At 39.8% G+C, this 25,567-nt stretch overlaps 1 protein-coding gene across 1 annotated transcript in view; it reads left to right on the top strand.

The window, feature by feature from the left end:
- Positions 1-25,567, top strand: part of LEKR1 (leucine, glutamate and lysine rich 1) — a 62,838-nt gene that overhangs the window by 27,112 nt on the left and 10,159 nt on the right. The window contains exons 5-9 of the mRNA XM_050902420.1: positions 125-310; positions 20,114-20,195; positions 22,178-22,255; positions 22,521-22,724; positions 24,549-24,642. Of these exons, the coding sequence (XP_050758377.1) occupies positions 125-310; positions 20,114-20,195; positions 22,178-22,255; positions 22,521-22,724; positions 24,549-24,642 (644 nt within the window). The remainder of the gene's footprint in view (positions 1-124; positions 311-20,113; positions 20,196-22,177; positions 22,256-22,520; positions 22,725-24,548; positions 24,643-25,567) is intronic.

Below are 25,567 nucleotides of genomic sequence, written 5' to 3'. Positions count from 1 at the left end.
CGCTGATCTGTACCCAAACTAGGGTTACAGAACACTGAAGTCCTGAGGTCATAAATCAGGTGTAATACTTTTTAGTGAAGAAGGTAAATTTGACACCAGTCTATATGATTTTTTTCCTCCTCAGAAATACCCAAATTGAATCAAAGATTAGCAAAATCCCAGAGAGAGAATGAATGCCTCCAAGAAAAGGTAAAACATCTGACGTTGGTGGCCGACACGGTTGAGCTGAAAACTCAACAGCTTCAAACTTCACTTCAGCAAGGGAATGAGCTACAAAGTAGATGCCGTGAACTACAAAAGGAAACATTAGGTAAGAGAATTTTGACATTTCAAGCAAACTTCCAAGTAAAATGAAATGCAAAAAAATTTTTTTAAAAAGCACCGAAGTTGTGGCCGTTACTGTGAAAGCACTCAACAGCCCAACTGGGGCCCTAACAAAACGTGGATGTTGTGGAGTCGGAAAGACAGTATGTCATTCTGAGGAGTCTGTTACCCTGCTGGGAACACGAGTCAGCTGAGCGGGGGCGGAAAATGAAGGAAGGGAGGAAAACAATGAAGATGGTGGTAATGCAATTATGCTGTTCCTTGTCAATCTTATGTAAAACATCAGGGAGAAGGCTCTGAGATTAAAATTAAAAGAAATGCTCTCATTTTGAGTGGAAGGCCAGGAAGGATTTTTGGCTATCAGCAATAGAACTGAAAAGTAGGTCAGGCTAAGCCAGTCTCTTTTCTCATAGATTCATTAAACTTGAGCCTGTCTAATGATTTGCCCTTGATAGTGTGTCTCAACAAGCTAGAGAGTCCTCTTGAAAACTGTAAGAGCAGTGATAGCACTTGAAATCATAATATCTTGTGAGCTCTGTTGAGACAATAACTCATTACAAAAAGATTATTTATATTAGTATCTCTTGAATCTCTTTTCTCTTTAAAGCAGTATTGCATTCATAGTGCTGGCTCAGAGACATTTTAAGACCTTGAAAACATATAGAGGTTGTGCTGTTCCAGGCACAGTTTTGAGTCATCAAATTGGCACAGCAATTACCATGCTGCCTTATGCACAGTATGTAATGTCAAATTTAAAGCAGTAGGTCTCAGTGTTAGTCATGATGAAGGAATTTCACTGATCCTTCATACCAGTGATAATATCAAATGTGAGACTGCAAAGCAGAAGACTGCAGACACCATCCAATGAGTTATCGACCCATGTTGCTGAGAACAGTCTTTATTTTTGTCACTGTATAACAATACTGTCAGGAAAGCTCCAGCAGCGATGTGTTTGAATGGTAGAAATGAGCAGATAACTCTACATCACTTTCCAGACAGTGTCCATATAAGAAATAGACTTAATATGTCTTCCTTTTTGTGGTACTTATTCAAAAAACTAACTTTAAATGAATGCAAAATCAGGTAGATTTTGCTCTGACGAGATTCTTCTGTGGACTATTCACAGCATCTGCTTTTGTCTTTTTTTTTTTTTTTTTTCTTTTTTTTCCTTGGGGAGCTGCTGAGTGTTCCAGTATCTCAAAAACTTGCCCAGGACATTTTTTGGTAGGCTCATTCTCTGGTTGAAGCTACCTCTTGTTACATAGTCCTCTGTTCAGAGTAAACTCTGGCAGGCAAGATGTGGGGAGAGGGTTGCCTTAAAAGTGTTTAGCTGTCAGTTATTAGCCACAGTATCTCATTCTGAAGACCTGAGTAAGTGCAAAGAAATGCATCTATTCTATTTAAATTTCCTTTTTCAAAACAATCTTGAACACACTGTTGGATGGTGTGAAAATTTGTACCTTTTTGTTTGGCTTCTATGTAAAATCACTAGGAGAGATTTTTTAGGAGACATGAAATAAAATGCTGGCAGTACCTAAATGGTATCTGCTGTGTTGATTTTTTTTTTTTTGCAAGAAAAGTAAACAATCCCAATATTATATGTACATTACATATATATATATATATATATATAAAATGTATTATATATCTGAGACAAGTGCCTGGGTAAAAAATAATAATAAAAAAGCCAAAATCCCAAATAAGGTCAAGATAACGTCGCTAGAAAAGACAAAACTGAAGGAATTAACTAGTTGCACTGGTTAACTAAATCACGTTGCTTGTCCCAAGAGCATAAGGTTGCCTCTGACTCCTCATGTTTTGGTTGAAACTTGTATGGAAAAGATGCTAAAAATGCATTCTTTTCTTCTGAAAAGACAAATGTGTTTCTTCTCCATTAAGAGATTCATGCTTTATCCAAATAATCTGTGTACATTTATAACTGCCAGGTTTGACTATTACAATGCCACGGTCCAAAATTTGGAAATCGTATCCTTTAGAATATTCTGCGTGTTTTGTTTCTTAACGTTCACTTTCTGTCTTTACTTATGCTGAAGTAACGTTAGAGATTGAGCTGAGAGGCTCTTACTGTACTAGAAATTGCTCAAACGGATAGTGTCACTCAAAAGAAGATAGCCAAGGTGACTGGCTTAAAAACAGCATGAGTGCCGCAGATCCTGCGATAAAACCTACAGCAATGATTGACTGCGATTGATTAAGCTTTCCTTTCTCTGCTAGTAGAGTAGCACTTAATGGAAAGAAAGTTTGTTCGGTCTTTAGTGTGGTCTTGTGCCATGCAAAGAAACTGTCTGAAAGTTCATTTGTACAGGAATCTGGATATTCTACTACAAGTGCTGATAATTGCAGTGATTTACGTGTCACTTTGATTGTCACAGATACTCTGTTAAGAATCCATGCACCAACATTTTGGTACGTGCTTCTTATGTGCTTATCTAGTGTGATGTTTTGGTCACGCTGTTGTATTTTTTAAGAAGCAGTGGACATAAAATGCTTGTTTTGCCCCAATACTTGGCTTTCTTCTGTGTTCAATATAACCAGAAAACCTATTTCCACTTTCTTGTTAGGAATATCTTATCTTCTATCTTTGTATAAATAGACACAGGTAGTGATAAGTCATAAGCAGTTAGATCATTTATTATTTACTTTTCTCTAGAAATCTGAGCTTCTGCAATTTTCAAAATGGGTCTACCACCTGCCTGCCCTGAGGAAAATATAATTAAATTTGACATGCATTTTTTTAGGTGGAAAAATTAGTCAAAATAAAATAATCTCAGTGCAAAAATAGCTCCTTCTCAAGTATACTTTGACATTTCATTTGTGTTGAAAAGTGTTTTAATTGTTTTGGGTTTTTTTTTTTATATGAAATAAAAAACTTGTGGGTGACACAAGTTAAATTGTCAGTGCTGGTGTGCAGACTGTTGTAGTTCCTTAGGAACAGTCCTTCATACAATTTCCAGAACTGTAGATTTTACTTTTTATAAGGTGCCATGTCCAATATAACTCAGATAATTTTGCACGTTACTGAGTTAAATTTTTCTGGTGAGGTGGCTGTATATGGGCATGTGAAGCTGTCTGTGAATTCAGCGGTAGTTCACAGGCATTCTTGGGAGCTGGAATGTTGGCACTCGCTGCTGTTGTAGAAAGTCTAAAGTCCATATAATTCAGTATCCTGTCTTCACTGCTGAAAAACACAGCGTGGTTCAAAGGAAAGAGCAGGAACTCTAGAAGAGCAATTATAGGATAATCTATCTTCCTTATGTGTCTCGTCTTGATCTAAGAGGGCCTTGAGCCTAATAAGACAATCTTTTAAGCTTTGAAATATGTGGTTTAGTATCATTACGTAAGATATTTGTATTGTTACATTTATGCTGATATGAAAACTACCCTTAGTTAGAGTTTCCTTTTTGGTTTTGTAAAGCTGTTTACTTCAGAGGCTCCTGTAAACAATGAGGTTGTAGTTTGTTCACGTGCGTTGTAAAAATACACTTTCAGTTTTGCCCACCTTTAACTCCGTGGACAATTGCCTTGTTCTTATGTTAGAAGACCAGAGAAAGATGCTCGCAGTCTGTAACTTTTTTTTTTTTTAAGATTATTTGGTGTGTTATGTATTTTTGTGATGCTTGCATGGCTTTCTGGCGCATCTTCTCAAAACCTGAATTTACTTCCCTAAGTTGGCATGTTGCATCATGCAGACCATCACATCAAGCAGTTAGTTATATTTAGGTTCTAATTTCTTGCCTTTAATTGATATGCATAATTTAGGGCAGTAACTGTAGTATATATATGAGTACCACATCATGAGCAGGTTCAGGCCAGCTCCCATAGACCATCTCTACTTTTTGTGCTGAAAAAATCTGAGCTTACAAAGAAGTGCCTGGTCTAGAGGCCCTATTCCAGTCTGCGGATCACCATGGGTTTTTTAAGTATTGTTGTATAAGAAAACCAAGATTGCTCAACATTTCCTATAAGATGATCACTGTTTTCAGTGGCTTAGAGTATTACCAAACTTAACTAATCAGTGATTTTTTTAATATTAATTCCAGTAAAAATGGGATATATCCTGAATATTTTGTAATGCATAGTTAATAAAGCATGAAGAAGCAGCTGATGTTTTTATATGTTGGACTGCCGCACTTACCACAATCACTAGTGCAGTTTTTGAGTGTTGCACTGTATGTATCTTATCCTGCGTCCTAGCCTGCACACCGCCGTTCTTCAGTGAGAAGCAGGATTAGAGCCATTTCCTTTTTGGTTTGAGACCCAAAGTCTACTGTCCCATTCTCCTTTTGAATCATCCCCATGGTCATTGCAGGGTGTTCTGGAATAGTGTTCACAGAAGGAAGCTGGAGCAACGTGCTAAAAGAAATAACTTGGTTTGGGTAAGATAGTTGTGCTGTGTGGCGGCTGGGAAGAGGGTGCTCTCAGCAGTGCGTGTCGAGAAAGAGCTAATGAGCGGGTGGCTGGGGTCAGTGTCCTTCATCTCTCCTGCGGCCAGGGAAGTGCAGCTTTCTCCAGGCTTTGTGCTGTGCGAGGAGAAGGTGACTACAAAATGCTGTGTGGTTAAACACAGCAGGTACAGAAGGAAGAACAAAAGAGCTTTTCCTCTTTCCCCTCTGGCCTGGTTCCAGATGACTCTTAAGATTAACAATGGTTTGTTGCGTTGTGTGTCCTCAGCTAAGCAACAGCTCCTGTGTTCTCAGGCACTTCAGTTCTAGTTTCTATTTTTCTGTTGCCAGTGAATCGAGGGAGGGGAGCGTACAGAGTGTGCTTTCAATGGTGTCTAGCGTTTCACTGGAGCAGATCAAAGGTGTCAATAGCAATGGGACTGCTAACTGTCCTCTGCCCCCCCGCTCTCCTGGCATCTCAGTCTCGCATACACCACAGCTCACTTCCACCTCAGTGCCATCGCCAGGAGCTAATGATGTTTTTACCAAGAGAAAAGTTGATGAAAATGTCCCCTTCACCTGCTTCTGATGAAAATTTTACTCTGTCCCCATAAATCCCGTGGATTTGTATCTGTATCAGCGCTGCTGGTGGATTTCGTTTCTACGTTTTTGTGTCTTCTGTTGTATATTTATGGTTTAAGAAGCTGTACATTGTAGTTTCTGTAGTGATGGGATCAAATCCCCCTCTGATGGCTGGGCATTCGAGACTGTAACTGGTACCGCGTACCACGTTTGTGGGTATGCCTCCTTTTGCCTTTACTCCTTCCATCCTGCCTCTGGGTGCCTCCAGGAGTGAAGAGCGCTCACTGACTTTTCTTCCAAACGGTATTAACAAGACTTGCATATCATCTAGTAAGCTTGTTGACCTCTATAGGAAATTGCAAAGTAAAGGCATATTAATCCGCAACCCAGGTGGTGAGTATCATGTCTTAAGGATGGAATGTAAACTTACCATTAACTGTCCCTGAGCTCTCTCCAAAATTACTCCTTTCATCCAGAATCCTTCTCTGAGATAATTTGGGGAGGACATTTGTGATTCAGCTCTCTCCAGTTATGCTGCTCTTGGAATTTGTGTTAATATGAGCAACTACAGAGTTCTGGTTTTGATGAGAGAAAAAACTTGGGATTTATTGAACTAAATTATCATTTTTCACTGTGGTGTGACATAACTGAAAGTGAAGGCATGACTCCTGAAAGAAGCCTAAAATGTTAGAATAGTCTGAAAAAGTTTTATCCATGCTTACATCTTTATTAATTTTTTTCCACTGCTAGCATTGATAGGAGACCTAGTCAAGAGCTGCCATCTATGTTTTTGTCTTTTTTTTTTTCCCCTGTCCACTTCAAAGGAATATTTTGGAAGCTGCTTCTTTATGTTTATAAAGAGATTTGAAAATTTACAGTGCTCTACAGAGCTACTCCTTCCCTCAAGAAGTCTGAAGTGCCCTGCCACATTATCTCTCCTGCTCACTCACCCTTTTTAAATGTGTTTCCAGAGAAGAGGGATTAAAAAAAAAAAAAAAAAAAAGGCGTATGTAGTGGGTTCACTGAAAGTTATCTCAGTGGTTAGTGTGACTGCGTGGATTCTCAGGCATCTCGGCGGTGTAATAATTGAGCAGAAGGGTCACTGTGACCGCCGCTCATCATGCTGTGCTGTTTGACTCACTATTTACTTATTTTGCACATGTCAGGCTTCTTTTTTAAACTGCATATAATAAAAACTTGAAATAGCAGGCGTTTTGTGGAGAAAACAAATAAAACATCGTATATGGAATTCATACAGAATATTAGGACTCTGCAAAATCTTAATGAACAGCTAAAATATCAGCTAAGCAGGTTGATGTTTTATGTGAGGCATTTTAAAATTTATCAATAAAAAAGTGTAGCAGTTACTTCATAATAAATCGGTTCTTAAGAAGCAGTAAAATGTTTGATGTGGATATCCAGAAGGAGATTTCAAGGCAGAAAGACTGCTAGCTCAGGCACTTTTATTCTACCTTTCCTAAATAGATCAGTAAACCACAAATCCATACGCATTTGAAGAGGTCTGTCTATATGGAATTCGTTGCTGGATTGGGGCAATAAAGCCGGCTAATGCACTGATGATAAAAGTGCTCTCTTTGAAATACAAAACATGATTTTCTTCATGAAACAAGCATCGAATATTATATGAGTTTGCCATTGTATTAAAATAAATTAGTGGGAACAAAGAACACGTTGGGTTTTTTTTTTTTATCGCCTCACTTGATCTTAGTGAAAATCAATTCCAGTTAGTGGATTTACACCATATAAAGTCAGTGTGTAGGAAATCAGCCAGATCTAGAGTGTCTGTGGTTTGGGGGGTTTTTGTTTTTTTGTTTTAGTTCGCTTTTTTCACCACAAACTACTTTGAAGCTAATATCCCTCTTTGGTACTGGAATAGTTCAATGCTCCAGGAAAAAAAAAAAACTACCAAGATTTGTGATTTACATGTTTTGAAAGGGTTTCCTTTCTGCAACCAATATTTTGAAGATTCTTGTTTTGTGTATTTATATAGAGTTGTAAATTATTGAGTATTTCGTATGATAGCAGTCATTTGCAAGAGCTGAAACTAAGCATTAGTTTCTGCTATTGTTTCTTCATTCTTGTGCTTCTCATGACTTTCTGAAAATTATCTTTGTGAGTTACGTTTTGCCAAAGAGCTGAATTTGATTCCTGGTTTCATACCACTTTTCAGACTCACAATGCATCATCCAGTTAGCTAGAGATGACAGGTCTTGAAAAATGCTCAACGCAGGGTAAGGTCCGGTGAATAATTGTCTAATCAAATAGACTCACCCAAAAAAAAATCAATAATGCCTTGTGACAGTGTCTTTGTCTGTATTCTTAGGGTCGGGAGCAGCAGAAGAGCTGCAGTAGCACATGCTCCTAGAAGAGAGGAGCTGATATCTGTGCTTTCATTTTTATTACCAGCCAAATCCTTTCCTCCACTTAATCACAGATATAGAATAATTTTTCTTCACAAAGTCATTGCAGTTTTTCTTTAGCCCACTTATAGTTACAGGTTTACCTCTGTATGGGTTTAAATTGCGGGCTATGCACGTGAAATCTGTCTTTTAAATCTTTTGATGCTCCTGCTTCATAGGCTACTTAAGTTACTAAATATAAACTTAGTGGTCTGCTGACATAATAAGACTAATGAGAGATGATTGAAAAATGCAGGCAGCTGTAGGAGTAGCTGGGTAGTTTGAGTGGGGAATGTTAGCACACTTCATGGAAAGAAGGAGCAGTATTTTCATCTACATGAAGTGTCTTTAATGACACTTTAAAGACTGCTTTGAAGAGCTTTGAAAATCCAAAGAGAGAATAGTTTCCTGTAGTTTTAGGTAGGCTCCAGTTCAAATATCCACTATTCATACTACAAGTACTGTTGAAATATTTTTTTATTAATTCCAGCTGCAGTACTAAGAATTTGAAGGGTGAGAGCTGGGGAATGCAGTGTTGGTGTTTGAACAGAATGTGACAAATGGGTTAGACGAAGCGATGGCTCATTAGCGCTTTTCAGCAGTCTCTTAAAGTGGAAGAGGAAACAGATGAATACGATGGAAAGAACAGCGTCCTAGTTCTCTTCAGCTAGGTGCTGGGATAATGCTGTGTTTGAGCGTGATTGAGTTACATAAGGGCCCCACTTTGCTTCTTGAGGAAAAGCAAGAATCCATGTTAAAGGAAATATATTTATTATATTTTGTTTCATCTGCTTGGCCTAAACACTGGGGGGGGGGGGGGGGGGGCGGGGGCGGGCCGGAATCTGTCTCCAAGGAAAATTAAGGTCAGAAGCTCCATTTTCTCACCTTTCCCAGCCAATAGGTAAGGTGACAGTATTTCAAATCAGTTTTAATCCATAGGAGAAGCAGGTCTCTAGGAGCAATTCTGAAATATCCCGGTTAGCTTGGGTTCAAAAAGGCAGGAACGTATGCAGAAAATTCAGGCTTAAGGACCAAATCCTTTGATGCCGGAGTGTGAACCATGGCCATGGCTGAGCAAATACCATGTAAGCAATCCCTCTGACTGCAGAAGTGCTTGTAACATGTCACTCGTGCACTTGGGGAGTAGGGGGGGAGAGAGGGGAGCGGGGTTTGCTGAGATAGCGTTGTTTCTCTAATTAAGCACTTCATAAGGTCTTGGAAAAGATTGCCGTCGTGTTTGCATGGTGTATGCAGTTGCTGGCTTATTCTTTTGAGGGCACTGAGGATGTTCTAGATTTGTACCACTCAAAACTATTTAGAATCTGGTCCCTTCTCTTCCTTTTTCTATGCTTGTTTTATATACGAACATGAAAGAATTAACATACTAGTTCAGACCAGAGGTCCAGAAAGCCCAGTCCTGGCAGTGGTCAGCAACATATGGTGGGGGAGATAAGAAACAGGCACTCCTTTTTCTGGCACATCCTCCCAGTTCCTGGCAGCTTTTAGTGATTTAGAGACTTCCTGGTGGTACTGGTCAGGCCTCCAGAAAGGATGTAAATCTATATGGCTGGAGTCCATCCCTGGGCTCCTTCCAGACAGGCTTGTGCTCAAATAAAAAGAAGTACTTTCTTGTGCATACAAAAAATAATTTGTCTTAGAGAACATAGTACGTGAAATATTATAAATAAAAATAAATAGTTCTGTTCTGTGTGTGCGAGGACTTTGAGTATTTAGTTCACTTCTTTGGTCTCCTTAGAAACATACAGTGAGGCAAACTATTCCTACTCTGACACAGTAATTTTTCATGTATATGTTTCATATTTCTCACAGCTTCCCTACTATGCTTTTAAGACAAATGTACTTCAGAGTATCTGTGTTAAGTGTGCATCTGAATTTGGTCTAGCATTAATGTTCTAAGAAAAATATTTTTATCCCTTTGGACATAGCTCATCAGCCAATATTCAGAGCCTCATAGGTTGCTCCCTACAAGGAGTAGTTATTTAGTAGGTTTTAAAGAATACCTACAACCTCCTGTTTCTCAGAATACCAGAGAGATTTGGCAACAGGAGCTGGGTTCCGCTCTGTCTTGGCTGGGGATCTGTGCACTCTCTCCATTTCAATCTCCTGACCGTCTTCCAGGTTTGAGCTAGAAGTATTTTCTTGACCCCTTGGATTCTCTGTTTCTTTCTGCCCGTCCCTGTAATGTTACTGGGCTGCATTTGCCCTGCTCCCCCTCTTCCTCAGTTCCTCTATGGCAATATTGTGGCTCCTGCGTTTGAGTTTCTGTTCCAGCCAGTCCCTTCTGTGCCCGAAAGAGCCTAATTGCTGCTCGCCGTTTCCCGAATGAAGGATGCTTCTCACACCCACCGGCCTCAGGGAGGTTTCCTTCAGTCTGCCAGCATGACAAATATTGTCTTGATCTGAGGTAACACAGGGAGCGTCCCACACTGTTCGTGTATATATGGACCAAGTCTCTAAAAAACATTGTTCCTAAAATGAGATTAATTGGACAAAGGAAACCGTATCATGGCGAGAGCCAGGCTTGGTCCCAGCTGGCCAAGAGCCGGGGGACCTAACAGCAGCCTGGAAGTGCCTGGAGGGGAGATAAGAAGGTGGTGGATCCCAGCGCCCCTGGGGATTTGCAGGTGGTAATGAGGCAGGGGACACCAGCCACAGCTTTGGAGCTTTAAGCTGGACCTTGGGAAAAGCTTTTTCAGCAGAGGGTGGTGCGGCGTGGGAAGAGGCTGCCTGGAGGGCTGGGGGAGTCTCCAGCTTTGGGGGTCTGCAAGACTCAGCTGAATAAAACCACAGATAACCTAGTCTTGGTCTTGGCAGCAGTACTGCTCTGGGCGGAAGGTTGAACTATGCAACCCCCAGAGGTCCCTTCCAGCCATCCTCTCTGTGAATCTGTACCCGGCTGAATCATGATGAGAGTTTCATAAAGCTTGATAAAATAAAAAAAATATTTTAATCTGTGATTCTTGTGCAAGTAATTGTCTACTGCTGGCACACGTGCCCTGAGACTGGATATTTCTAGTCAGCAGGACTGGAGGGCAGCATGTGCAGCCTACACAGCCTTTCTGCTTCTCGGTGAGAGTGTGAACGGGACTGCCCCAGCAGCTCTTTCTCATCAGTGACTGGTATGATGAGTTGGAGCTTGTCTTGTTTAAACCAAGCTATCTGTCAGTTGTTCCCCAAACCATACTTAAATAAAGGGAAAATGAAACTACTTTCTCCCTGGGCTGTTTTCTATGTGCTGTAGTGTAGTGATGTGGTTAGAAGTAGCAAATCCATTTGTTTGCAATCCCCAGCCAGGTAGTGAGAAACAGACTGTATTTCTGAAATTGGAAGCAGATGAACTTTGTAGACACGCATTTATTCTTAGGTAGGCACAGTCATTTTAGACCAGAGACTTAGTGATACAGAACAGATTCATACCGTGGCTGGCATTGACCTAAATAGAGCTGTGCTGTTGAGTTTGTGTCCTCCAGCAGCTGAGCTGGTGCTGCTAAGGCAAAAGGGTCTCAAGTAAGGACTGGGGTCTGCGTGTCTTCAATGGCAATACCTGTTTGAACTGTGCATATTAACCTTTCTAGAAAGTCTTAACGCCTAGCAAATAGTCTTCCTTTTCTTACACGCGTATAAAACACTGAGCTTTTATTTAGATGAGACCAAAATTTTCAGAAAGTGTCTTGGATTTTTTTTGGTAGGTTTTGCAGGAAAAGTAGAAAATTACACAGTTCTATCACACATGCTTCTGAACTGATATCATTGTGAAGCTGTTATGAATTAGCTGCAAAGTTGATGGCTTCCAGAGTGGCTGCTTACCCAATGTAAATATAGTTCACAGTGCTTGGGGTTTTTTTTGGTTTGGTTTTTTTTTTTTCACTGAAAACTTTACCAGTTGTTGCTATTTACAAAGCAGGAACTGGAGCCTTCATTCAGCACAGTGCCGTTGGCCGGGCAGCTGGAGAGGATGCAAGCTGGGTGGCTAAATTCCTGAAACCCATTTCTGGGCAGACTCCGTGCTCGGTGTTTTGCAGACACTATGGGCTGCATCTATGGGAATTCACCCAGATAAGAGGAAACAGTCACCAACTTTGGTTCTTTTTCTTTGATTCTTCAGGTCTTTTCTTTGTGCACGTTCTGTGCTGTGCCTCCTCGGTTTCTGTCCTTATCACAACAGAGTCTCACTTTGTGGACAATATGATACTGCTACAACACGGAGGTGTCGGGGAGGCAGTCTCTGCCTTATCCGCCTTTTGTCGCTGTGTGAAGGCAGGGCTGATAGCACGTGCTGCCTGAAAGGTTACTGTTGACTGTTTATGACTATGGTAAGATCCATTGTGAATCACAAAGATAAGTAAAATTAAACATGAATGATATTGAGGTGGATTTGGACTGAATATTCTTCAAAATATGGTACTTCTTGAAGCTTTAAAATGAGTATCAGGATTACAAAGCGTGAATGCTTTTTGTTGGTTTTGCCTATTTTGCAATAAGCTTTATTTTCATTACTGGAGAACATTTTTACACAAGCATATTTTTCTTTATTCAGCAAGTTTTCAGCATGGATTTCCATTTGTATTACCATTCTCCTTATTAGTTTCCTCATTTTTACTATGATTTTCAAACTTGATTGAAATCTGTGTTATTTAGTCTCTCTGGGCATGGGTCTGATCCCTCAGACTCTCTGCTAACCAGCTCCAGTTGACTTTGGTGGGAACTCTCTCTAGAGAAGACTTGCAGAAACCAGCCGTATAATTGAATCCATCTACTTCCTCATGAAAAACTCCTGTCAAATGCTCAGTCATTATGAAAACTTCTCAAAACAAATTGAGTAAAAGAAGAAACAGAGCTGAAAGAGACCACCCAAAGTACTAGAACCAAAATAAGCATTATCCCTTTCCTTTTCTTTTATTCCAGAGCTTGTGTCCATACTCCCACTTCTAGGAAGAGGAAAAAAAGACCACAGTTATTAATAATTGCCAGAGATCTTCTATAATAACAATTTTTTTTAAAAATTGTCAAAAAGATATGTTTGTGAGAAACTTCTCTGTAGCAGCCGTCCTCATGCGAAGAAAGGCAAAGGGCTCTCCTTTTTGTGGTGGTTGATCTACACTAATTTGGTCTTAATCTGTTTTAACAAAGCAGTCACATTGCAGTAGAACTTGCTGTTGTCAATGTTAGATTGTTCCCACATGTTCTGTCTAACATCTGCCTGGTGTGTGAAGCCAAAGTTTCTCCTTTTTCTGTAGGCATTCAGAGCCATTTACTTCATGAGCCAATGTCAGGATGAATGACAGGAAATTAAAGTTGAATTATTTAGCTTTGGAAAAGCGTACAGAACAATACATTACTGAAGACTGCCCAGCTGAAGAAACTAAAGTAAATGAAAGTAACTGCAGGTGGTCTAATCTGTCCTCCGTGTACTTGGCCACGACTTCCCGTTCGTAGAGAAGGCGAAGATGCCAGCTCTGAGCAGCAAACGTCGCAGCTTGGTCCGGTGTCTATTGTGCAGTTTTTTGATGCAGGTAACAGGACTTCGATAACAGTGACTGCATGGCTTTGATTACAATGGGAGTTTGTCAGAGAAGTCTTTAAAACAGCTGAGAGGAAGTTTTGGCAAGAACACTGTCACACAAACACGGTTTTTAAATAGTCGTAAGTTGTCGGTGATTTATCTCTATGAGTTCTGTTCAACAGCAAGTATGGATGCTCAGTGGCTCTTTCCCAGGGAACTGAGGGAAAACGTCGTTGCCTTTCCAGGCCCAAAACTGAAACAGTGAGAGGGTACTGAAAGATTATAAACCACTGGTTCCCAGTGGTTTTGACAAGCAGTTAAGCTACCCTCACCATTTATTGTGGTCATGCACCACCATCAGACTTTGGGCACTGTTGACAGTAGCTCTGTGGAACAGCTTCAGACCACCTTCCATCAATTTGAGGAGCACAGTCAAACCAAAGCACCTGAGGACTTGATATTGCGGGAACGGCAGGGACAAATAGGGGTAAATGCAGGCTACCAGTTATTTAGTAAATATTGTTCCAGGTGTAGTCAGCATCCAGTACATCAGAACAGGGGTGCAGCCATGAAGAGCTGGGAATGTCCCCTAATTCGAGTAGGAAAAGAGAAGGTACCAGTCTCCATCTCTTTTTTTTTTTTTTCCTCTGGGCATCAAGGTTAGCCGTCTTCAATCCTTTTTCACTGCTGAATGCTAGTCCTTGGGCATGCCCAGCTTAGAAGTGGCACTATGAGGAATACTGAAAAACTGTAGAATCTGAAACAATTTGATTTTTTTCAGGAAAATTCCTTTCTAATGCCTGCAAAGCTGCTGATTGCTTAACTCATCGCACAAGAAAACATACAGTCATAATGGGGTAAGGAGGGATGGGGAGAGCAGATGAAAAAATGTTGAACCAAGTTTTAGCTGAATAGTTTGCAGCAAAGTGGTGTGTGCTATTAAATAGGGTTACTGCCGCTGAGCACAGTGGTCAGGGAGGTGATGTTTGGAGGAATGCCTCTTTAGAGCCGACTGTTTCTTCTTCACCTCAAGCCTCTCCTAGCTCGGCGGTTGCTGCACTGTGTTTTATGGTGGGAACGTATTCTGTGTCTGCTGCTGCTAAGACCGGTGTTTTTGACAGTGTCGGTGCAGTCTTCCCGAGAGGACTTGGCTCTCCCCCAGCCGACTGCATGCCTGTACAAGTGGAACCGCACAGATCCTTGCTGTTCTCCTGCCTGTCTCTGTACAGAACCTACTCTTCGCCTCTGGGGAAATGGGGCAGGGACTGGTCTGCGGAGGTAATAAATGCCACTTGGAACGGAGGGCGAAGGAAGTTTAACTTAACTTTTGCCAGACCGTAGCTTGATTTATGCGCGAGGCTTAATTTCGCTGTTGCCAGACCTTTTCACTTTCCATTTCTTTTCAATGTTGTCATGGGAAAACCAGCCCTCACCACAAAGCTAGAAGTTTCTTCTTCCTATATGATGAAGAGGGTCAGTCCCTATGGATTTCTGAGACTTCTTTTGTCTGAATGCCAACATATGATGCTCTCGGGTAGAACTGTATCTAATTGATCCTTTTGATTCTTTAAGTTTCTGAAAGTCTGATGTAAATGGTAAGTATTCGTTACTAACTGAATATAGATAGTTAATTAGTAGTAGTAGGTAACAGTAAATGGGTGAATTATTATCTATGCTTATGAAGTCCTTCTCCTTTTAATAGATGCAATTTCCAGAATGCCCAGAATGTCAGCTGTGTGTGCGTGTATTTGTAGTTCATCTTGTTTTGAAGTTTTGTGGACTACTTCCCTCTTGAAAAATTAAAATACAGCATGATGGTATTCTGTGAAAGACAATTTCTGGAATATACTGGAGCATTAGTTTACACCAATCTAGCTACGTTTATATAGTTTTTGCATGAATTCATTCCTATCTTCAAAGAGGAAAAAATCACCTGGTGAAGTGTTAGTGCAAATGACCTCTCGTTCATATACTTTATGAAGTGGGAAGAAGAAATTCTGAGTTGTATGTAGTTTGACAGAAATCTGAAAGTTGCTGATAACTCACAGAAATGCTGTGTACTTGGGCATGCCTTGCTGAGTGCCGGAGACCTCCCGCGTCGGTTGGATACCAAAAGGTCCTTTTGACAGTTTTATGAGGAATGCCAAGGAGATGGGCAGGCAGGGATTCACCTGGAAATAGTCGTCATCATTTACCCCTCCAAACCTTCTCAAATAACTCACTTGAACAACAGATGCCGGAAATTATTGGAAAGCCACTAACGTAAATAATTTAGATGTTTTTTAAGAAGCCCTAATTTCTAGATAAGTTTTTACCTCCTGTATGATACTGTGCAAGGTGTTTTGTGAGTATCTGTGATGAATAATGTATATATTAAAAGACAGCAAATGGTCATTCCATTCAAACTTTGGGAACTGATTTCACATTAGTCAAACAGACATTGCAACAGAATATATATAGAAGTAACCTTAAGCTGTGAATTCTAGGGTTTTTTGTGATTATAAGGGGTTTTTTTTAGTGGCAATACTGTTGTATCAATGCCTTTAAACAAATTTATCAGTAAGTTTAAAAATGTTTATATTTCATAATTTTCTTCTCTTTCTAGATCATTTATTGCTGAAAAACTAGGGAATGGAAAACATGCATGAATATTCACATTTGTTTATATTATACAAATAATGTCAAGTATAGAAATGCTTGTGAACCTCTTGCGATCACACTCTGAAAAAATGAGAGCGCTGGTCGCAGATTCCTCAGCTTCACGTAATTCTTTCTACAGCTTTGAACTAAAATATTTTTCACAAAAATGTATTTTATACAAAGAAAAACGTAAGATACTCTTTGTATTTTTTGAATAGTTCTAGCACAGAAGTATGAGGACTACTCTCTTCTTTCTTCCCATGCTGCACCCTCAGAAAGAGGCACAAGTGCTGGGGAGAAGAGCCGAGCCACGGGTGAGCTAGATACAGAAGGGTTCCTGGGCAACCTCCAGCTTCCCTGGTCCGAGCTCACACGCAGGCAGCCCGACAGTGCCCGGTCATTGCTGTGGCTCCCTTTTCCTCCACCCACATTAGCAGCACTTTATGAAAAAGTACAGTTACAGAATCGTAAAATCATTTTATAGGTGATACCGCTGTGCTGCTACTAGAGGTAGTTTTGTTTTCTAAGTGTCTTTTTTTTTTTTTTAAGAGTCTTCCAAGAAATACTCTTAGTGTCACTTGTGTATTTACTTCTTCAGTAGCATCAGTGAGAAGAGTTTGGGGGTTTGTGTTCTTCTGCTGGTTAATGCAGAAGTACTGGTGCATCCATAAGATTGGCAAAAATAGAGGTAAGCTTGTGGTTTTGTCTGGCCAGTAATTAAGGACATATTTTTATTTAAATAGTGGGCTTTCCTGATTCTGAATTATTTTTTGAGGACAATCAGTCATCCAGGGACAGGCAAAGCTCTTAAACAGGGACTAAAAATCCCATACTCTTTAGGGAAAAAGCAATTGGGGCAAATTTACATTAAGTTTTCAAAATGAAGTGAATTTTCGCATGCGTTTGGCTGCTCCATTCACTGCTGTGTTCCTTTGCCATAGCAGTAACTTATTTATAAAGCATCACCTGCTATACTTTAGGGCAAAAGAGACAGATAATTTGGTTGATAAAAAGTTGGTATGGTTGGAGACCTGGAAAGCAACATGAGAAAATAGACTACTTCAGATATAATCATCCCTGGAATGGAAGATGGAGTACAGAATGCAAACGATGAAGCAGAGCCTTTGAGGAGAAAAAAGAAAAAATCAGCTCTCCGGGCTAGAGAGGGTTTGCTGTGCTTCTCACCGCGGCCCCGGCCGCGCTGAAAGAGGCTGCTTTTCCCATTGGAAAGCACTTCAGTCTGAGTTTTTCTCTCGGAGCTTTCACCTGTATTTCCAGATGAGATAAATTACTTGCATCATCTCAAGAATACGGTTTTGTTTTGTTTTGTTTTTAAAGAACAGCATATCATTACGGACTCTTGGATTTCCAAAACCAGGACAGGAAAAGTTCCCTGTGAATTGCCGTTTGCCATTTTTCAATATAATTTGGCAATGTTAACATTTTATGAGTTAATACCCTGCAAAAGCATTGGAAAAATAAGAAAAATAATGAGTGGAAGTAAATAACTTTAGACTTTCCTTCTAATTGTCGGTTCTCATGCAACACTGTTGATTTCTTACTATATGTATAATTTTATGTGTGTATGTATATATACACACGCTATTTTTCAGTGTGGTACTGATATAAACTATACATGGTGATTAAACACACTTTTTACTTTTTCCCAGCAATACTGTTCTTTTCAACCTGTTCAAAAATTGCGTTTTCTGTGATGTCTCATGTTCCGTGGAGTAGGTCAAACTGTTTCAAGGAGACAAAAAATAAACTTGGATGACATCAGGCTGAAGTAGCTCACTATGTGCGCAGCAAAGAGTGCTGTCAGCATCCCCTGTGTGCTACAAAAACGAACAGATGAACTCCAGGAGGATCTGTAATGTCCAGGTCCGTTCGCTTCTGTTGATCAGGGCTTGTAACGAGCGGCGCTCTGTGTGCATCCATTCTCGTTTATTAAAAGGCTTTTTTCCTTGAATATCTACTTACACTCTTCTATTTGCTCACTTAATTATGTAGACTCTGACTGATGTGAATCAGAGTAGAAGCTGTTTCAATGTTAGAAGGTTAGTGACAGGGCAATGTCTATTAACAATTGCAAAAATGAAGGCAGGACTGCATTAGTATTTTTGTGCCTGAAATGTATAAACACAATGGCAATGGTATATTATACAAAAGTACATTTTATTTGTTTTGTCGTCAGTGGCAGGTGGTATAGAAGGTGCTTCTATAATTAACTTCCACTGACTTTTGCAAGGGCTTAGTCAAGCCCAAAGATATTTTAACTTTCTTTTAAAAAAGCTCTTTATAAATGCTGATAGTTTGGGAATGTATCTGACGGGTAGTGTGTACTTTACCCTATATAATTCTCTCCCTGATTTTTTTTTAGTTGTAGTCTGAGATAATGAACAGCTTTCCTTTTCCCTTTATTGAAAATATGGGCGTCTTTCATGTAGTAGGGTTTAGCAAGATAAGGTGTGACATGGGGGATCGCTGGTAGGAAATCCCACTCTGGGATTATCCATCGTCGTGATAGTTGCTGGAAATGACTGAAACAGGCACATAGGAAAAGTTACAAAAATTCAGTGAATTCTGATACCAGAAATGATAAATTGAAGAACAGGAATCACAGTTAGATTTGGCTTCTTGGAGGATATATCAGAGAGCTTTGAAGACAGAGAGGTTGGGCTCCCTTGGTAGCTGTTCATCTTCAGAGAGGAAGTCAGCTCATTTAGTTTGCTGTTGCATTTTCAGGGAAAATCTTGGTTTTTCTTCCACTTCTAGATTTGTTGCAATGTTCTAGCGTACATTTTTTTTCCCATGTAGTTTATGATGCTGTCTTTTCTGTAGAGGCAACTTTGATTTCAGGTCATTCTTATGTTTTCTTGCAAGCCAGCTCTCCTTGTTCATGAGCATATTTAGATATGTTTATTAAGATGAGAGTTGGATTAAAGTACGTGCCGCTTGGTTTATAGGGCTTCAAATCTTGAAGTTATGACTATGCTTAGGATTTAAAAAGAAAGGATAATATGCCACACAAAACTAGATGAGATTTCTTTGATATATAACTGTTTAAGAAGGTTGCGAAGTTTGAATTAATTGTTATTGTGTTCTTTGAGACAAAATGGTCTAATACGTGTCACTGAGGGATTTTAAGTAAGCTTTTAAAACTATTTTGCACCTGTAAGCAAGCAAACAGACTTAGTTAAAAATGGGGAGAATGTTTGTTCTGTTCTCACCAGCCTGTGTTTTTGCACAGCACATGCTTGTAACTTGTGTGCACCAAAACGCTTGGGTGCTGTGCTGCGAGTGCACACTGACGGCTGGCTGTCCTGCAAAGCCGTGTTTGGAGAGACCCGGCTTACTCAGAGGGGTGAAGGCTTATAAATCAAAAGTGTTACATTGTCTGCTGGGAGTAAATTTGTCACTTTTTCATTTAGGTGAGACTGTGCAGAAGGAGTGATACTTAACAGTTCTTTTATCTTTGCTCAATATTTTCTTTGGAAGTTTTTTTTTCCAAGTGGGGGGAAAAAAAAGATAATTAAACTAATTGTAGAGATGAAAAGAACTGGACTATATACTGGAAAAAAGGCAATGGCTGATTGAAACTGATAGGTGATGTGCTATGAAAGATAATATTTAGCTAAGAGAGTCTAAGACAAAATATATAGTACCATTAAGTCAGTGTCAATGTTTTATATGAAGTAGCATTAACAGGTTATTTTCAGGTCCGCCTTCCTGCATGCTTTTGCTCTCAGCATTATGTACAAACCGTAAGATTTAAAGCATTTCATATTTACATTTAGTTGAATTTGATGTTTCCTGGTAGGATAAAAAAACCCAGAAAACAAAAACCAGCTTCTTGCTATAAAGCCAGTCTCTGCTAGGGTACGAATAGAAATCAGAAGGCTGTTCTGAAGCACACAGCGACGCAACAGCATTCCAACCTTTTCAGTAAAAGTAATTTGTTATTCTTAGAAAATATAAACTGGCTTATACGGTTTGTAAGCAGTGAGAAATCAATTCAAATATTACAGTTCATAAACCTGTACTTTTCACAGATAGCCATTTTGCGTTGTTCAGAGGCAGTGCTGTGGTGTACTGCTTTGCCTGTTTGAGGTGGGAGTGAGGAGCTACGTGTCTGAGGTGCAAATAAAACACAATGTGTATAAAAGTGAGTTATTTTAGTATGAATACAGACACAACCCCCATGTTTTTGTTTTCAGATTTAACAAATCAAGTAGAGACAATTGGACTGAAGCTGCAGAAAGTAACAGCCGAGATGGACCACTACAAAAAGCTGTTAATGTAAGATTTCCGTTTGCTTGACTGTTTTGCCGCTGCGCATAAAGCTGTGACAGACCACTTTTTTTTCGGAGTAGCTGCTTGTCATGATGATTTGAGAAGGTTATGACCAATAGAGAAAGTATTTTATCTTTGTATTAAAAGGTCTGTATTTCTAACCAGCTGACTGAGCATGTCTGTCTGTGGAAGCAGGGCTTTCTTCCTCTAGCTGTGTTTGATGATACGGCAAAGAGGAGGGTTAAGTCCGCTCAATCCGACACTTCATTTAACACACGAGTGTAGGATACATTTTGTGGAATCCACAAAACTTCTGGACTAAAAATGTATGTGGAAAGTAGTATTTCACATTGTAGGTTTGGGATGGAGGGAAGGGTGCAATAAAACTCGTCAGAAACTTTAGTATTTAATCAGTGACTATGATTTTTTTTTTTTTTTTTTTTTTTAATTCGTGGTCCCCGTCCCCCCCCCCCAATAATGTAAATTTGCTGTGACTTTCCCCGCCCCCCCCCATGCGCCAGTATGCTGTTGTGGTTTGTAATTTTACTGTGTTGTGCCTATGGTTTCAAGTAAGAGCATGCAAAACCTAAATTAATAGAGCAAAAATAAAATGTCATCAAATACTTGTCGGAGCTAACTGAAGCATGATGACTGAAAAGAGAGCACTCACAGGGAGTGAAGAACTCCGCTTGCTCCGTCTCCAGCCCACCCAAAAGGAGCAGTGCCCGCAGCAGCGCCTGCCCGGCCCCGGGCGCTGCTCCGCTCCGTCCCGCTTTCAGACACCGCTGCTGCTGCTGCAGCCCACAGATTAAGGGGAGAGCAGATTTCCTCTATCAAAACCTGAGGAAATAAGAAAAAAGATGCACCTCTTCTTAAATGTTGTTGGGCTGTTGCGCACTGTTCTCCTGGGTTATTGTTTTAATGGCCAGGCAAGGGCCGTGCAGCGGAGCTGCCACGTTCCCCGCGCCCCGAGGCTGCCCTCCGTTGACTTTTGTGGGAGCTGTATCGGGCACCCAAAATCGGGCCAGGCGACCTCCAGGGTCCCGTCCGGACGCAGCGGTGCTCAGTGGGACCCGTGTCGTCACCTCTAAAAGCTGCAGGATCCGGGATCGGAATGCTTTCCTGTATTTAAAATCCTCGTTGCTTGCATATAGCGTAGAAAATCCTTCAGAGATGGCAGCACTTTATAATTCACTTTATAACACTTTATAATTCACTACTGAAAATAAAAATTACTGTTTCAAATATTAAGCTCAAGAGTAATGAACTAGTACTGCCAGTCTCAAGACCAGCTATCATCAGTCTCTTTGTGTGTTTTCCTGAAATTTAAACAAGGATTCATTCTTTTATGATGTGTACTTTCTGGTTTTGGTTCCTATATTCAGAGGGTCTGATCATAACGAAGTTGCAAATATTTGGAATGCTTAGCAACAAAGTATTTTAATGATAATACAAGTATTGAGTATGTAAAAAAGATTTCATGAACACAGTTAAATAAACAGTAAAGGGTTTCCAAATGTAATATTAAAATTTCAATGTAATATGGGTACAATTTAATAAAATAACATATTCTGTATCTGTTTAAATGTAAATATGAAGCTTAGCCATGGTTATTAATTGGTGAAATGATGACATAATGACAAGAAACCTGCAAAGTTTCCAGCCCTCTTACCTACTAAATTGTTATTTGTTCATTTTTATTCATATCTTACTTGAAACTTTCATCAGTGTTGCAAGATCTCACTTTCTTGTTTGCAACATTAAACTTGTGATCCTAGGTTAGGCTGAGATTACATTGGAAGTGTAACTTCCAGTTACTTAAAAATGTTAGCTACAACTGAAAGAACTTTTTGTTTGTTGTCTACCTTTTTAACTGAAACAGAAAATGCAGGCTAGATAATACCTCAATAAATGATGTTCAGGTTACCATATGAGTAAAGGCTATCATTTCTTTGGACAATACATGGGGTTTTTTAATGTTTTCTTAGGGTGAAGTCAGCGGAACTTGATGTCTGTCAAAATGAACTGAAAAAAATGAAATACGAAAATGGAATTTCTGAGTCAAGGTAAATGCTGAAATTATATTTCATAACATAACATACACATTTCTGAGCAGTGAGAGCAAAAATTTTGTGATTTTAATGCAGTTTTTATACAATCTTTTTTTTCTTTTTTTGTGTTCAAGTCACTAGATTTAACTTCATAAAGAATACATAGGGTTTTGTCTAATGTTTTATTTTCAAGGTACAAATTATTTCTGTCTATTTGGTTTCTGTCTGTAAATAAGAATATAGTAACTACGATGCTGATATTTTTTTATTTCATCTGTAGACTTATGAAAGAGCTCAAGGAAAAGGAGGAATCTCTTCTAATTTGCCAACAAGTATGCAAACATTTACAGGAAGAAGTGGCTGAGAAAGAAAGGAAAGAAGACGATCTAAAAAGAAGAACCGGTCGATCAGAAAGTGAGCTGGAAGCACTTAAAGCTCTTCTTAGACAAACAGAGGAAGAGGTGGTGATGTTGAAACAAGAAAGGTAATCGGAGCTGAATCACCACGGGTAATCTCCTGTGACTGTACGTTTGGCCTAGATTGGCTTTTTGGAAATCTATTAAAAATAAAACATTCCTCCTCTGCCAGATCCTCAACCTCTCACTGTTACCGAAAGGACAGGTAGATTCTGTAAAGCACCAGAGGTGGTTTGCGCCGGTTGGGTGCGGGAGGAGAGGCTGCAGAACGAGGAGCGTGGCTACGGGCACTGGGCAGACTGGGAGAGACCTGCTGGTCCCAGCTCTGCGTTCTGAAGTCGCTGCCTTGCCTGTGTGTGCAGGACAGTCCTGCCCTGCCACTGCCCTCTCTCATCTCCTGCTTTTAGGGCAAAACGCTAAAAGCCTTGGCAGCCCTGAGCTCATATCCTGAAATTCTGGAATTCATCGGATGGATTTTTTAAATTATTACAATATAGACAAAACTTGAATGAAAAAGAAAAAAAGAAAAAATCCTAAAAAAAAAAAAAAAAAGGAGGAAAAAAAGCCCTGCTTCGCAGTCCAGGGCTCAAGCTTAATCAAAACACCCATTTATTGCAGTTGTTATAGCTGCTATTTGTTATGTGAGGTTTGTAGAGCAAAAGCCCTGGAGAGTTTAAATTCTTGTAACTTACGTTATTAGCAACTTGCAAACCGTAATGATGCTATAAATACTACAATGTGCCAGGTTATTGGATATGGTCTAGTATTTGGTGAAGTGTATGGACAACTTCCCGCCAGTCTAGTCTTATTTTGAAGGTTCTCAGATACCAATGAAGCTGCCATTTTCCCTGTAATTACTTTTCAGTGCTTTATTTTCCACATCTGAGCTTCTGAGGATTGTCTTTCCTGGAATGGTATCTAGTTTGAGTGCCTTTGTTTCAGACTTCTGCACTCATCAACCTAAACACACACTTTTTAAAATTGCTTTGAGTGTAATCTGCATATCCAGTTTTATTCCTAACAGTCACAGGCTTGTTTTAGTATTTAAATGTCCTGCTAATAATTTTTCAGTTACTGATAAATTAGCTTGTCTTTTTTTGGCAAAATAGAAAGTGCTGTCCCCTACTTAAGACATGACAGTATGTTATTTGTTTGATTTGTGTACAATGGAAAATGTATTCAGAAAAGTGGCTTTTGGAGAAGATAAGCATTTTTTGAGAGTAATGTGCATCAAGAGGCATTAAGCTATTTTCATATTTAAAGGGTTTGAATGTTCCCTGTACTTTAGTACCTGCATGAAAAGATATTACATGTTAATTTAAGAATATTTCTCTTCTACTTAAACCCCAGATACATGCATTGTTCCAGTCGGTACATTGCTAATAATCTAAGTTACAAAAATTTAAACTCTCCAGGGCTTTTGCTCTACAAGCCTCACATAACAAACAGTAACTAACAATGGAAAGCACTCGGTGGCTTTAATTCAAAATCTATTACAATTTTTTAATTAATGATAGTAATATTCCGAGTTCATTAAATAGAACATTTTCTGTTTTGAATATTATAACAGTTTTTCAGTGTTCTTCAAAATTTGACTTGAGAAATATTAAAAATATTTGAGGTTTAAATATGTGTGTGTGGAAGAAAGATCAACTATAGTATTTTCTTTAAAACTTAAAATTCGTAAAGCATGTGATGGCATTATGCAAATGCTAAGTAGTGATTACAGCTGTGCCTCCGGGCTCCAGACAGGATTCCTGGGCTTGTTGCACAGAATACTAAACAAAGAGGAAAAGGCGAGCCTTTGCTACAAAGGACTTAATTGCAAGAAAATGGCATACCACCAATCTGGGCAGAGCACATATTTACATACGAGTTTTTGTGGTTTCTAGGGAGTTAATGCTGATTTCTCATCAGAACAGAACAGAGCAGCTGCAGGAAACATTAAGACAGAAGATGTGGAATGAAGATAACTGGAGGGAGAAGGTAATACTGGATGTGCAGTTGGCACCCTTTCGATTTCTTCTTTATTTTTTGTTTTTTCAATTGTAGTCAGCTGTCACGAGTGAGTACAGTAAGCCAGATACCTGTCTCCTCAAGTGCAAACATGTCAACAGTATTCTTTGTACGAGAGGTTTTAATGGGTGATCTCTCTACATAGGCTGGAACTGAATGCGAAAGGTATTTAGTATGAGTGTTTACAGACTTGGCAGATGTTCAGGTCTGATCCAGACTTCCCAGGTTTCAGGGTATTTGCGAAGTGCCTGTGTTAGGAGTGCACTCCCCTGGGAGCCTGGGTGTGAGGAGCAGGACTGAGCCCACTGAACCTCTGATCTTCCAAGCTCTGTGCTTTCCCCGTGTGCTCTGCAGGAGGGGGTGCAGCAGGCAAAGCTCAGTCTCACGGGCTGTTGTCCTACACAAGCTCCAAGGAGGTGAACATACAGAGCCCACCCTGTTCTGTGTGCGACAGTCCAGGTTGTAAACCCTGCACCACAATTGTGCATGGGGGGAGCACATCAGTGCCTGGATCTGTTTCCTGACATATCTGGCAGAGAAGCATAGGAAGGCATACATTTAATATTGAAGTAGTTTCCCAGTAAAAACAAGATTGTGCATTGTTGACAAGATGGAGAGAACACAGAGCCTTTCTGCTTGCAGGTTAGGTGAACTGAAACTAGAGATTGCTATTTGTAAAACAAGTCTATAAAATAAATAATAAGTAGATGAGCAAAAATGTCCTTTCCTTAGAAGACAGGCGTTTGCAAACCAAAGCAGAGCTAAACAAACAAGCTGTTGTAGCATAGTGATTCTGCAGCTATCAGGAGTTGTCGAATAGCAAAAGGCAGTGGAGTTGTTAGCCGTGCAGCTGACGAGGAAGGTGAGAGGTGTGTGGATAGCCTGCCTGGTACTT

This window comes from Gymnogyps californianus, chromosome 10 (assembly GCF_018139145.2).
Source record: "Gymnogyps californianus isolate 813 chromosome 10, ASM1813914v2, whole genome shotgun sequence".
Classification (NCBI taxonomy): domain Eukaryota; kingdom Metazoa; phylum Chordata; class Aves; order Accipitriformes; family Cathartidae; genus Gymnogyps; species Gymnogyps californianus.
The sequence above is the reverse complement of the archived record's forward strand: the minus strand, read 5'-3'. Positions and strand labels throughout refer to the sequence as shown.